We start from the raw sequence: 12,667 nt of genomic DNA on the forward strand, positions 1-12,667 counted from the left end.
GATGTTGTAGGGTTACTTGTAGATGCCAAAGTTGTTGATGTTAATTCACCAACAGTTGTTGTGTCAGACATAGTTGTTGTTCCAGAATCAGTTGTTGACTTTGGTGCTACAGTTGTGGATGTTGGAGGGTTACTTGTGGATGCCAAAGTTGTTGTTGTGTCAGAAATTGTTGTTCCAGCATCAGTTGTCGACTTTGGTGCTAAAGTTGAGGATGTTGGGGGGTTACTTGTGGATGCCAAAGTTGTTGATGTTGTTTCACCAACAGTTGTTGTTGTTTCAGACATAGTTGTTGTTCCAGCATCAGTTGTCGACTTTGGTGCTACAGTTGAGGATTTTGGAGGGTTACTTGTGGATGCCAAAGTTGTTAATGTTGTTTCACCAACAGTTGTTGTTGTTTCAGACATAGTTGTTGTTCCAGCATCAGTTGTCGACTTTGGTGCTAAAGTTGTGGATGTTGGAGGGTTACTTGTGGATGCCAAAGTTGTTGATGTTGTTTCACCAACAGTTGTTGTTGTTTCAGACATAGTTGTTGTTCCAGCATCAGTTGTCGACTTTGGTGCTAAAGTTGTGGATGTTGGAGGGTTACTTGTGGATGCCAAAGTTGTTGTTGTGTCAGAAATTGTTTTTGTTCCAGCATCAGTTGTTGACGTTGTTGTTACGGCTTTGGATGTTGGAGGGTCACTTGTGGATGCCAAAGTTGTTGATGTTGTTTTACCAACAGTTGTTGTTGTGTCAGACATAGTTGTTGTTCCAGCATCAGTTGTCGACTTTGGTGCTACAGTTGTGGATGTTGGAGGGTTACTTGTGGATGCCAAAGTTGTTGATGTTGTGTCAGAAATTGTTGTTGTTCCAGCATCAGTTTTCGACGTTGTTGTTACGGCTTTGGATGTTGGAGGGTTACTTGTAGATGCCAAAGTTGTTGATGTTGTTTCAGCAACAGTTGTTGTTGTGTCAGACATAGTTGTTGTTCCAGCATCAGTTGTCGACTTTGGTGCTAAAGTTGAGGATGTTGGGGGGTTACTTGTGGATGCCAAAGTTGTTGATGTTGTTTCACCAACAGTTGTTGTTGTGTCAGACCTAGTTTTTGTTCCAGCATCAGTTGTCGACTTTGGTGCTAGAGTTGAGGATGTTGGGGGGTTACTTGAGGATGCCAAAGTTGTTGTGTCAAAAATTGTTGTTGTTTCAGCATCAGTTGTCGACGTTGTTGTTACGGCTTTGGATGTTGGATGGTTACTTGTAGATGACAAAGTTGTTGATGTTGTTTCACCAATAGTTGTTGTTTTGTCAGACATAGTTGTTGTTCCAGCATCAGTTGTCGACTTTGGCGATACAGTTGTGGATGTTGGAGGGTTACTTGTGGATGCCAAAGTTGTTGTTGTGTCAGAAATTGTTGTTGTTCCAGCATCAGTTGTCGACGTTGTTGTTACGGCTTTGGATGTTGGAGGGTTACTTGTAGATGCCAAAGTTGTTGATGTTGTTTCACCAACAGTTGTTGTTGTGTCAGACATAGTTGTTGTTCCAGCATCAGTTGTCGACTTTGGTGCTACAGTTGAGGATGTTGGGGGGTTTCTTGAGGATGCCAAAGTTGTTGTGTCAAAAAATGTTGTTGTTCCAGCATCAGTTGTCGACGTTGTTGTTACGGCTTTGGATGTTGGAGGGTTACTTGTAGATGCCAAAGTTGTTGATGTTGTTTCACCAACAGTTGTTGTTGTGTCAGACATAGTTGTTGTTCCAGCATCAGTTGTCAACTTTGGTGCTAAAGTTGAGGATGTTGGGGGGTTACTTGTGGATGCCAAAGTTGTTGATGTTGTTTCACCAACACTTGTTATTGTGTCAGACATAGTTGTTGTTCCAGCATCAGTTGTCGACTTTGGTGCTAAAGTTGAGGATGTTGGAGGGTTACTTGTGGATGCCAAAGTTGTTGATGTTGTTTCACCAACAGTTGTTGTTGTGTCAGACATAGTTATTGTTCCAGCATCAGTTGTCGACGTTGTTGTTAAGGCTTTGGATGTTGGATGGTTACTTGTAGATGCCAAAGTTGTTGATGTTGTTTCACCAACAGTTGTTGTTGTGTCAGACATAGTTGTTGTTCCAGCATCAGTTGTCGACGTTGTTGTTACGGCTTTGGATGTTGTAGGGTTACTTGTAGATGCCAAAGTTGTTGATGTTAATTCACCAACAGTTGTTGTGTCAGACATAGTTGTTGTTCCAGCATCAGTTGTCGACTCTGGTGCTACAGTTGTGGATGTTGGAGGGTTACTTGTGGATGCCAAAGTTGTTGTTGTGTCAGAAATTGTTGTTGTTCCAGCATCAGTTGTCGACTTTGGTGCTAAAGTTGAGGATGTTGGGGGGTTACTTGTGAATGCCAAAGTTGTTGATGTTGTTTCACCAACAGTTGTTGTTGTGTCAGACATAGTTGTTGTTCCAGCATCAGTTGTCGACGTTGTTGTTACGGCTTTGGATGTTGTAGGGTTACTTGTGGATGCCAAAGTTGTTGATGTTGTTTCACCAACAGTTGTTGTTGTGTCAGACATAGTTGTTTTTCCAGCATCAGTTGTCGACTTTGGTGCTAAAGTTGAGGATGTTGGGGGGTTACTTGTGGATGCCAAAGTTGTTGATGTTGTTTCACCAACAGTTGTTGTTGTGTCAGACATAGTTGTTGTTCCAGCATCAGTTGTCGACTTTGGTGCTACAGTTGAGGATGTTGGGGGGTTACTTGAGGATGCCAAAGTTGTTGTTGTTGTTGTTTCACCAACATTTGTTGTTGTGTCAGACATAGTTGTTGTTCCAGCATCAGTTGTCGACTTTGGTGCTACAGTTGAGGATGTTGGGGGGTTACTTGTGGATGCCAAAGTTGTTGTTGTTGTTGTTTCACCAACATTTGTTGTTGTGTCAGACATAGTTGTTGTTCCTGCATCAGTTGTCAATGTTGCTGCTACAGATGAGGATGTTGGAGGGTTACTTGTGGATGCCAAAGTTGTTGTTGTGTCATAAATTGTTGTTTTTCCAGCATCAGTTGTCGACTTTGGTGCTAAAGTTGAGGATGTTGGGGGGTTACTTTGTGATGCCAAAGTTGTAGATGTTGTTTCACCAACAGTTGTTGTTGTGTCAGACATAGTTGTTGTTCCAGCATCAGTTGTGGACTTTGGTGCTACAGTTGAGGATGTTGGGGGGTTACTTGAGGATGCCAAAGTTGTTGTTGTTGTTGTTTCACCAACATTTGTTGTTGTGTCAGACATAGTTGTTGTTCCAGCATCAGTTGTCGACTTTGGTGCTACAGTTGAGGATGTTGGGGGGTTACTTGTGGATGCCAAAGTTGTTGTTGTTGTTGTTTCACCAACATTTGTTGTTGTGTCAGACATAGTTGTTGTTCCTGCATCAGTTGTCAATGTTGCTGCTACAGATGAGGATGTTGGGGGGTTACTTGTGGATGCCAAAGTTGTTGTTTCAGACATAGTTGTTGTTCCAGCATCAGTTGTCGACTTTGGTGCTAAAGTTGAGGATGTTGTGGGGTTACTTGTGGATGCCAAAGTTGTTGATGTTGTTTCACCAACAGATGTTGTTGTGTCAGACATAGTTGTTGTTCCAGCATCAGTTGTCGACTCTGGTGCTACAGTTGAGGTTGTTGGGGGGTTACTTGTGGATGTCAAAGTTGTTGATGTTGTTTCACCAACAGTTGTTGTTGTGTCAGACATAGTTGTTGTTCCAGCATCAGTTGTCGATGTTGGTTCTACAGATGAGGATGTTGGAGGGTTACTTGTGGATGTCAAAGTTGTTGATGTTGTTTCACCAACAGTTGTTGTTGTGTCAGACATAGTTGTTGTTCCAGCATCAGTTTTCAAAGTTGGTGCTACAGTTGTGGATGTTGGAGGGTTACTTGTGGATGCCAAAGTTGTCGTTGTGTCAGAAATTGTTGTTGTTCCAGCATCAGTTGTCGACTTTGGTGCTAAAGTTGAGGATGTTGGGGGGTTACTTGTGGATGCCAAAGTTGTTGATGTTGTTTCACCAACAGTTGTTGTTGTGTCAGACATAGTTGTTGTTCCAGCATCAGTTGTCGACGTTGTTGTTACGGCTTTGGATGTTGGATGGTTACTTGTAGATGCCAAAGTTGTTGATGTTGTTTCACCAATAGTTGTTGTTGTGTCAGACATAGTTGTTGTTCCAGCATCAGTTGTCGACTTTGGTGCTACAGTTGAGGATGTTGGGGGGTTACTTGTGGATGCCAAAGTTGTTGTTCTTGTTTCACCAACAGTTGTTGTTGTGTCAGACATAGTTGTTGTTCCAGCATCAGTTGTCGACGTTGTTGTTACGGCTGTGGATGTTGGATGGTTACTTGTAGATGCCAAAGTTGTTGATGTTGTTTCACCAACAGTTGTTGTTGTGTGAGACATAGTTGTTGTTCCAGCATCAGTTGTCGACTTTGGTGCTAAAGTTGATGATGTTGGGGGGTTACTTGTGGATGCCAAAGTTGTTGATGTTGTTTCACCAACAGTTGTTGATGTGTCAGACATAGTTGTTGTTCCAGCATCAGTTGTCGACTTTGGCGATACAGTTGTGGATGTTGGAGGGTTACTTGTGGATGCCAAAGTTGTTGATGTTGTTTCACCAACAGTTGTTGTGTCAGACATAGTTGTTGTTCCAGCATCAGTTGTCGACTTTGGCGATACAGTTGAGGATGTTGGAGGGTTACTTGTGGATGCCAAAGTTGTTGATGTTGTGTCAGAAATTGTTGTTGTTCCAGCATCAGTTGTCGACATCGTTGTTACGGCTTTGGATGTTGGAGGGTTACTTGTAGATGCCAAAGTTGTTGATGTTGTTTCACCAACAGTTGTTGTTGTGTCAGACATAGTTGTTGTTCCAGCATCAGTTGTCGACGTTGTTGTTACGGCTGTGGATGTTGGGGGGTTATTTGTGGATGCCAAAGTTGTTGATGTTGTTTCACCAACAGTTGTTGTTGTGTCAGACATAGTTGTTGTTTCAGCATCAGTTGTCGATGTTGGTACTACAGTTGAGGATGTTGGGGGGTTACTTGTAGATGCCAAAGTTGTTGATGTTGTTTCACCAACAGTTGTTGTTATGTCAGACATAGTTGTTGTTCCAGCATCAGTTGTCGACTCTGGTGCTACAGTTGAGGTTGTTGGGGGGTTAATTGTGGATGCCAAAGTTGTTGTTGTTGTTGTTGTTTCACCAACAGTTGTTGTTGTGTCAGACATAGTTGTTGTTCCAGCATCAGTTGTCGATGTTGGTTCTGCAGATGAGGATGCTGGACGGTTACTTGTGGATGCCAAAGTTGTTGATGTTGTTTCACCAACAGTTGTTGTTGTGTCAGACATAGTTGTTGTTCCAGCATCAGTTGTCGACTTTGGTGCTAAAGTTGAGGATGTTGGGGGGTTACTTGTAGATGCCAAAGATGTTGATGTTGTTTCACCAACAGTTGTTGTTGTGTCAGACATAGTTGTTGTTCCAGCATCAGTCGTCAATGTTGGTGCTACAGATGAGGATGTTGGAGGGTGACTTGTGGATGCCAAAGTTGTTGATGTTGTTTCACCAACAGTTGTTGTTGTGTCAGACATAGTTGTTGTTCCAGCATCAGTTGTCGACTTTGGTGCTAGAGTTGAGGGTGTTGGGGGGTTACTTGTGGATGCCAAAGTTGTTGTTGTGTCAGAAATTGTTGTTGTTCCAGCATCAGTTGTCGACACTGTTGTTACGGCTTTGGATGTTGGAGGGTTACTTTGTGATGCCAAAGTTGTAGATGTTGTTTCACCAACAGTTGTTGTTGTTTCAGACATAGTTGTTGTTCCAGCATCAGTTGTCGACTTTGTTGCTGCAGTTGAGGATGTTGGGGGGTTACTTGTGGATGCCAAAGTTGTTGTTGTGTCAGAAATTATTGTTGTTCCAGCATCAGTTGTCGACTTTGGTGCTACAGTTGAGGATGTTGGGGGGTTACTTGTGGATGCCAAAGTTGTTGATGTTGTTGTTGTTTCACCAACAGTTGTTGTTGTGTCAGACATAGTTGTTGTTCCAGCATCAGTTGTCGACGTTGTTGTTACGGCTTTGGATGTTGGATGGTTACTTGTAGATGCCAAAGTTGTTGATGTTGTTTCACCAACAGTTGTTGTTGTTTCAGACATAGTTGTTGTTCCAGCATCAGTTGTCGACTTTGGTGCTACAGTTGTGGATGTTGGAGGGTTACTTGTGGATGCCAAAGTTGTTGTTGTGTCATAAATTGTTGTTGTTCCAGCATCAGTTGTCGACACTGTTGTTACGGCTTTGGATGTTGGAGGGTTACTTTGTGATGCCAAAGTTGTAGCTGTTGTTTCACCAACAGTTGTTGTTGTTTCAGACATAGTTGTTGTTCCAGCATCAGTTGTCGACTTTGTTGCTGCAGTTGAGGATGTTGGGGGGTTACTTGTGGATGCCAAAGTTGTTGTTGTTGTTTCACCAACAGTTGTTGTTGTTTCAGACATAGTTGTTGTTCCAGCATCAGTTGTCGATGTTGGTGCTACAGGTGAGGATGTTCGACGGTTACTTGTGGATGCCAAAGTTGTTGTTGTGTCAGAAATTATTGTTGTTCCAGCATCAGTTGTCGACTTTGGTGCTACAGTTGAGGATGTTGGGGGGTTACTTGTGGATGCCAAAGTTGTTGTTCTTGTTTCACCAACAATTGTTGTTGTGTCAGACATAGTTGTTGTTCCAGCATCAGTTGTCGACGTTGTTGTTACGGCTTTGGATGTTGGGGGGTTACTTGTGGATGCCAAAGTTGTTGTTGTGTCAGAAATTGTTTTTGTTCCAGCATCAGTTGTCGACGTTGTTGTTCCGGCTTTGGATGTTGGATGGTTACTTGTAGATGCCAAAGTTGTTGATGTTGTTTCACCAACAGTTGTTGTTGTGTCAGACATAGTTGTTGTTCCAGCATCAGTTGTCGACTTTGGTGCTACAGTTGAGGATGTTGGGGGGTTACTTGTGGATGCCAAAGTTGTTGTTGTGTCAGAAATTGTTTTTGTTCCAGCATCAGTTGTCGACGTTGTTGTTCCGGCTTTGGATGTTGGAGGGTTACTTGTAGATGCCAAAGTTGTTGATGTTGTTTCACCAACAGTTGTTGTGTCAGACATAGTTGTTCCAGCATCAGTTGTCGACTTTGGTGCTACAGTTGTGGATGTTGGAGCGTTACTTGTGGATGCCAAAGTTGTCGTTGTGTCAGAAATTGTTGTTGTTCCAGCATCAGTTGTCGACTTTGGTGCTAAAGTTGAGGATGTTGGGGGGTTACTTGTGGATGCCAAAGTTGTTGATGTTGTTTCACCAACAGTTGTTGTTGTGTCAGACATAGTTGTTGTTCCAGCATCAGTTGTCGACGTTGTTGTTATGGCTTTGGATGTTGGAGGGTTACTTGTAGATGCCAAAGTTGTTGATGTTGTTTCACCAACAGTTGTTGTTGTGTCAGACATAGTTGTTGTTCCAGCATCAGTTGTCGACTTTGGCGATACAGTTGTGGATGTTGGAGGGTTACTTGTGGATGCCAAAGTTGTTGTTGTGTCAGAAATTGTTGTTGTTCCAGCATCAGTTGTCGACGTTGTTGTTACGGCTTTGGATGTTGGAGGGTTACTTGTGGATGCCAAAGTTGTTGAAGTTGTTTCACCAACAGTTGTTGTTGTGTCAGACATAGTTGGTGTTCCAGCATCAGTTGTCGACTTTGGTGCTACAGTTGAGGATTTTGATGGGTTACTTGAGGATGCCAAAGTTGTTGTGTCAAAAATTGTTGTTGTTCCAGCATCAGTTGTCGACGTTGTTGTTACGGCTTTGGATGTTGGATGGTTACTTGTAGATGCCAAAGTTGTTGATGTTGTTTCACCAACAGTTGTTGTTGTGTCAGACATAGTTGTTGTTCCAGCATCAGTTGTCGACTTTGGTGCTAAAGATGAGGATGTTGGGGGGTTACTTGAGGATGCCAAAGTTGTTGTGTCAAAAATTGTTGTTTTTCCAGCATCAGTTGTCGACGTTGTTGTTACGGCTTTGGATGTTGGATGGTTACTTGTAGATGCCAAAGTTGTTGATGTTGTTTCACAAATAGTTGTTGTTGTTTCAGACATAGTTGTTGTTCCAGCATCAGTTGTCGACTTTGGTGCTAAAGTTGAGGATGTTGGGGGGTTACTTGTGGATGCCAAAGTTGTTGATGTTGTTTCACCAACAGTTGTTGTTGTGTCAGACATAGTTGTTGTTCCAGCATCAGTCGTCAATGTTGGTGCTACAGATGAGGATGTTGTAGGGTTACTTGTGGATGCCAAAGTTGTTGATGTTGTTTCACCAACAGTTGTTGTTGTGTCAGACATAGTTGTTGTTCCAGCATCAGTTGTCGACTTTGGTGCTACAGTTGAGGATGTTGGAAGGTTACTTGTGGATGCCAAAGTTGTTGTTGTGTCATAAATTGTTGTTGTTCCAGCATCAGTTGTCGACTTTGGTGCTACAGTTGAGGATGTTTGGGGGTTACTTGTGGATGCCAAAGTTGTTGTTGTTTTTTCACCAACAGTTGTTGTTGTGTCAGACATAGTTGTTGTTCCAGCATCAGTTGTCGACTTTGGTGCTACAGTTGAGGATGTTGGGGGGTTACTTGTGGATGCCAAAGTTGTTGATGTTGTTTCACCAACAGTTGTTGTGGTTTCAGACATAGTTGTTGTTCCAGCATCAGTTGTCGACATTGGTGCTAAAGTTGAGGATGTTGGAGGGTTACTTGTGGATGCCAAAGTTGTTGATGTTGTTTCACCAACAGTTGTTGTTGTGTCAGACATAGTTGTTGTTCCAGCATCAGTTGTCGACGTTGTTGTTACGGCTTTGGATGTTGTAGGGTTACTTGTAGATGCCAAAGTTGTTGATGTTGTTTCACCAACAGTTGTTGTTGTGTCAGACATAGTTGTTGTTCCAGCATCAGTTGTCGACGTTGTTGTTACGGCTTTGGATGTTGTAGGGTTACTTGTAGATGCCAAAGTTGTTGATGTTAATTCACCAACAGTTGTTGTGTCAGACATAGTTGTTGTTCCAGAATCAGTTGTTGACTTTGGTGCTACAGTTGTGGATGTTGGAGGGTTGCTTGTGGATGCCAAAGTTGTTGTTGTGTCAGAAATTGTTGTTCCAGCATCAGTTGTCGACTTTGGTGCTAAAGTTGAGGATGTTGGGGGGTTACTTGTGGATGCCAAAGTTGTTGATGTTGTTTCACCAACAGTTGTTGTTGTTTCAGACATAGTTGTTGTTCCAGCATCAGTTGTCGACTTTGGTGCTACAGTTGAGGATTTTGGAGGGTTACTTGTAGATGCCAAAGTTGTTGTTGTGTCAGAAATTGTTTTTGTTCCAGCATCAGTTGTTGACGTTGTTGTTACGGCTTTGGATGTTGGAGGGTCACTTGTGGATGCCAAAGTTGTTGATGTTGTTTTACCAACAGTTGTTGTTGTGTCAGACATAGTTGTTGTTCCAGCATCAGTTGTCGACTTTGGTGCTACAGTTGTGGATGTTGGAGGGTTACTTGTGGATGCCAAAGTTGTTGATGTTGTGTCAGAAATTGTTGTTGTTCCAGCATCAGTTTTCGACGTTGTTGTTACGGCTTTGGATGTTGGAGGGTTACTTGTAGATGCCAAAGTTGTTGATGTTGTTTCAGCAACAGTTGTTGTTGTGTCAGACATAGTTGTTGTTCCAGCATCAGTTGTCGACTTTGGTGCTAAAGTTGAGGATGTTGGGGGGTTACTTGTGGATGCCAAAGTTGTTGATGTTGTTTCACCAACAGTTGTTGTTGTGTCAGACCTAGTTTTTGTTCCAGCATCAGTTGTCGACTTTGGTGCTAGAGTTGAGGATGTTGGGGGGTTACTTGAGGATGCCAAAGTTGTTGTGTCAAAAATTGTTGTTGTTTCAGCATCAGTTGTCGACGTTGTTGTTACGGCTTTGGATGTTGGATGGTTACTTGTAGATGACAAAGTTGTTGATGTTGTTTCACCAATAGTTGTTGTTTTGTCAGACATAGTTGTTGTTCCAGCATCAGTTGTCGACTTTGGCGATACAGTTGTGGATGTTGGAGGGTTACTTGTGGATGCCAAAGTTGTTGTTGTGTCAGAAATTGTTGTTGTTCCAGCATCAGTTGTCGACGTTGTTGTTACGGCTTTGGATGTTGGAGGGTTACTTGTAGATGCCAAAGTTGTTGATGTTGTTTCACCAACAGTTGTTGTTGTGTCAGACATAGTTGTTCCAGCATCAGTTGTCGACTTTGGTGCTACAGTTGAGGATGTTGGGGGGTTTCTTGAGGATGCCAAAGTTGTTGTGTCAAAAAATGTTGTTGTTCCAGCATCAGTTGTCGACGTTGTTGTTACGGCTTTGGATGTTGGATGGTTACTTGTAGATGCCAAAGTTGTTGATGTTGTTTCACCAATAGTTGTTGTTGTGTCAGACATAGTTGTTGTTCCAGCATCAGTTGTCAACTTTGGTGCTAAAGTTGAGGATGTTGGGGGGTTACTTGTGGATGCCAAAGTTGTTGATGTTGTTTCACCAACACTTGTTATTGTGTCAGACATAGTTGTTGTTCCAGCATCAGTTGTCGACTTTGGTGCTAAAGTTGAGGATGTTGGAGGGTTACTTGTGGATGCCAAAGTTGTTGATGTTGTTTCACCAACAGTTGTTGTTGTGTCAGACATAGTTATTGTTCCAGCATCAGTTGTCGACGTTGTTGTTAAGGCTTTGGATGTTGGATGGTTACTTGTAGATGCCAAAGTTGTTGATGTTGTTTCACCAACAGTTGTTGTTGTGTCAGACATAGTTGTTGTTCCAGCATCAGTTGTCGACGTTGTTGTTACGGCTTTGGATGTTGTAGGGTTACTTGTAGATGCCAAAGTTGTTGATGTTAATTCACCAACAGTTGTTGTGTCAGACATAGTTGTTGTTCCAGCATCAGTTGTCGACTCTGGTGCTACAGTTGTGGATGTTGGAGGGTTACTTGTGGATGCCAAAGTTGTTGTTGTGTCAGAAATTGTTGTTGTTCCAGCATCAGTTGTCGACTTTGGTGCTAAAGTTGAGGATGTTGGGGGGTTACTTGTGAATGCCAAAGTTGTTGATGTTGTTTCACCAACAGTTGTTGTTGTGTCAGACATAGTTGTTGTTCCAGCATCAGTTGTCGACGTTGTTGTTACGGCTTTGGATGTTGTAGGGTTACTTGTGGATGCCAAAGTTGTTGATGTTGTTTCACCAACAGTTGTTGTTGTGTCAGACATAGTTGTTTTTCCAGCATCAGTTGTCGACTTTGGTGCTAAAGTTGAGGATGTTGGGGGGTTACTTGTGGATGCCAAAGTTGTTGATGTTGTTTCACCAACAGTTGTTGTTGTGTCAGACATAGTTGTTGTTCCAGCATCAGTTGTCGACTTTGGTGCTACAGTTGAGGATGTTGGGGGGTTACTTGAGGATGCCAAAGTTGTTGTTGTTGTTGTTTCACCAACATTTGTTGTTGTGTCAGACATAGTTGTTGTTCCAGCATCAGTTGTCGACTTTGGTGCTACAGTTGAGGATGTTGGGGGGTTACTTGTGGATGCCAAAGTTGTTGTTGTTGTTGTTTCACCAACATTTGTTGTTGTGTCAGACATAGTTGTTGTTCCTGCATCAGTTGTCAATGTTGCTGCTACAGATGAGGATGTTGGAGGGTTACTTGTGGATGCCAAAGTTGTTGTTGTGTCATAAATTGTTGTTTTTCCAGCATCAGTTGTCGACTTTGGTGCTAAAGTTGAGGATGTTGGGGGGTTACTTTGTGATGCCAAAGTTGTAGATGTTGTTTCACCAACAGTTGTTGTTGTGTCAGACATAGTTGTTGTTCCAGCATCAGTTGTGGACTTTGGTGCTACAGTTGAGGATGTTGGGGGGTTACTTGAGGATGCCAAAGTTGTTGTTGTTGTTGTTTCACCAACATTTGTTGTTGTGTCAGACATAGTTGTTGTTCCAGCATCAGTTGTCGACTTTGGTGCTACAGTTGAGGATGTTGGGGGGTTACTTGTGGATGCCAAAGTTGTTGTTGTTGTTGTTTCACCAACATTTGTTGTTGTGTCAGACATAGTTGTTGTTCCTGCATCAGTTGTCAATGTTGCTGCTACAGATGAGGATGTTGGGGGGTTACTTGTGGATGCCAAAGTTGTTGTTTCAGACATAGTTGTTGTTCCAGCATCAGTTGTCGACTTTGGTGCTAAAGTTGAGGATGTTGTGGGGTTACTTGTGGATGCCAAAGTTGTTGATGTTGTTTCACCAACAGATGTTGTTGTGTCAGACATAGTTGTTGTTCCAGCATCAGTTGTCGACTCTGGTGCTACAGTTGAGGTTGTTGGGGGGTTACTTGTGGATGTCAAAGTTGTTGATGTTGTTTCACCAACAGTTGTTGTTGTGTCAGACATAGTTGTTGTTCCAGCATCAGTTGTCGATGTTGGTTCTACAGATGAGGATGTTGGAGGGTTACTTGTGGATGTCAAAGTTGTTGATGTTGTTTCACCAACAGTTGTTGTTGTGTCAGACATAGTTGTTGTTCCAGCATCAGTTTTCAAAGTTGGTGCTACAGTTGTGGATGTTGGAGGGTTACTTGTGGATGCCAAAGTTGTCGTTGTGTCAGAAATTGTTGTTGTTCCAGCATCAGTTGTCGACTTTGGTGCTAAAGTTGAGGATG

At 42.6% G+C, this 12,667-nt stretch overlaps 2 protein-coding genes across 2 annotated transcripts in view; both read right to left on the reverse strand.

The window, feature by feature from the left end:
• Positions 1-87: 87 nt before the first annotated feature.
• On the reverse strand, positions 88-4,391 carry LOC148973429 (uncharacterized). The gene is made up of 3 exons (XM_089120208.1): positions 4,214-4,391; positions 3,454-4,072; positions 88-106 (listed from the first exon to the last, which is right to left on the reverse strand). Exons 1-3 carry the CDS (start codon positions 4,389-4,391, stop codon positions 88-90), a joined length of 816 nt encoding a protein of 271 aa, XP_088976334.1.
• An 8,026-nt stretch (positions 4,392-12,417) lies between these two features.
• LOC148973430 (uncharacterized) overlaps positions 12,418-12,667 on the reverse strand; it is a 44,765-nt gene continuing 44,515 nt past the window's right edge. Inside the window, exon 2 of the mRNA XM_089120209.1 lies at positions 12,418-12,436. Within this exon, the coding sequence (XP_088976335.1) occupies positions 12,418-12,436 (19 nt within the window). The remainder of the gene's footprint in view (positions 12,437-12,667) is intronic.

This window comes from Pimephales promelas, chromosome 15, assembly GCF_988280905.1.
Source record: "Pimephales promelas chromosome 15, fPimPro1.hap1.1, whole genome shotgun sequence".
NCBI lineage: Eukaryota > Metazoa > Chordata > Actinopteri > Cypriniformes > Leuciscidae > Pimephales > Pimephales promelas.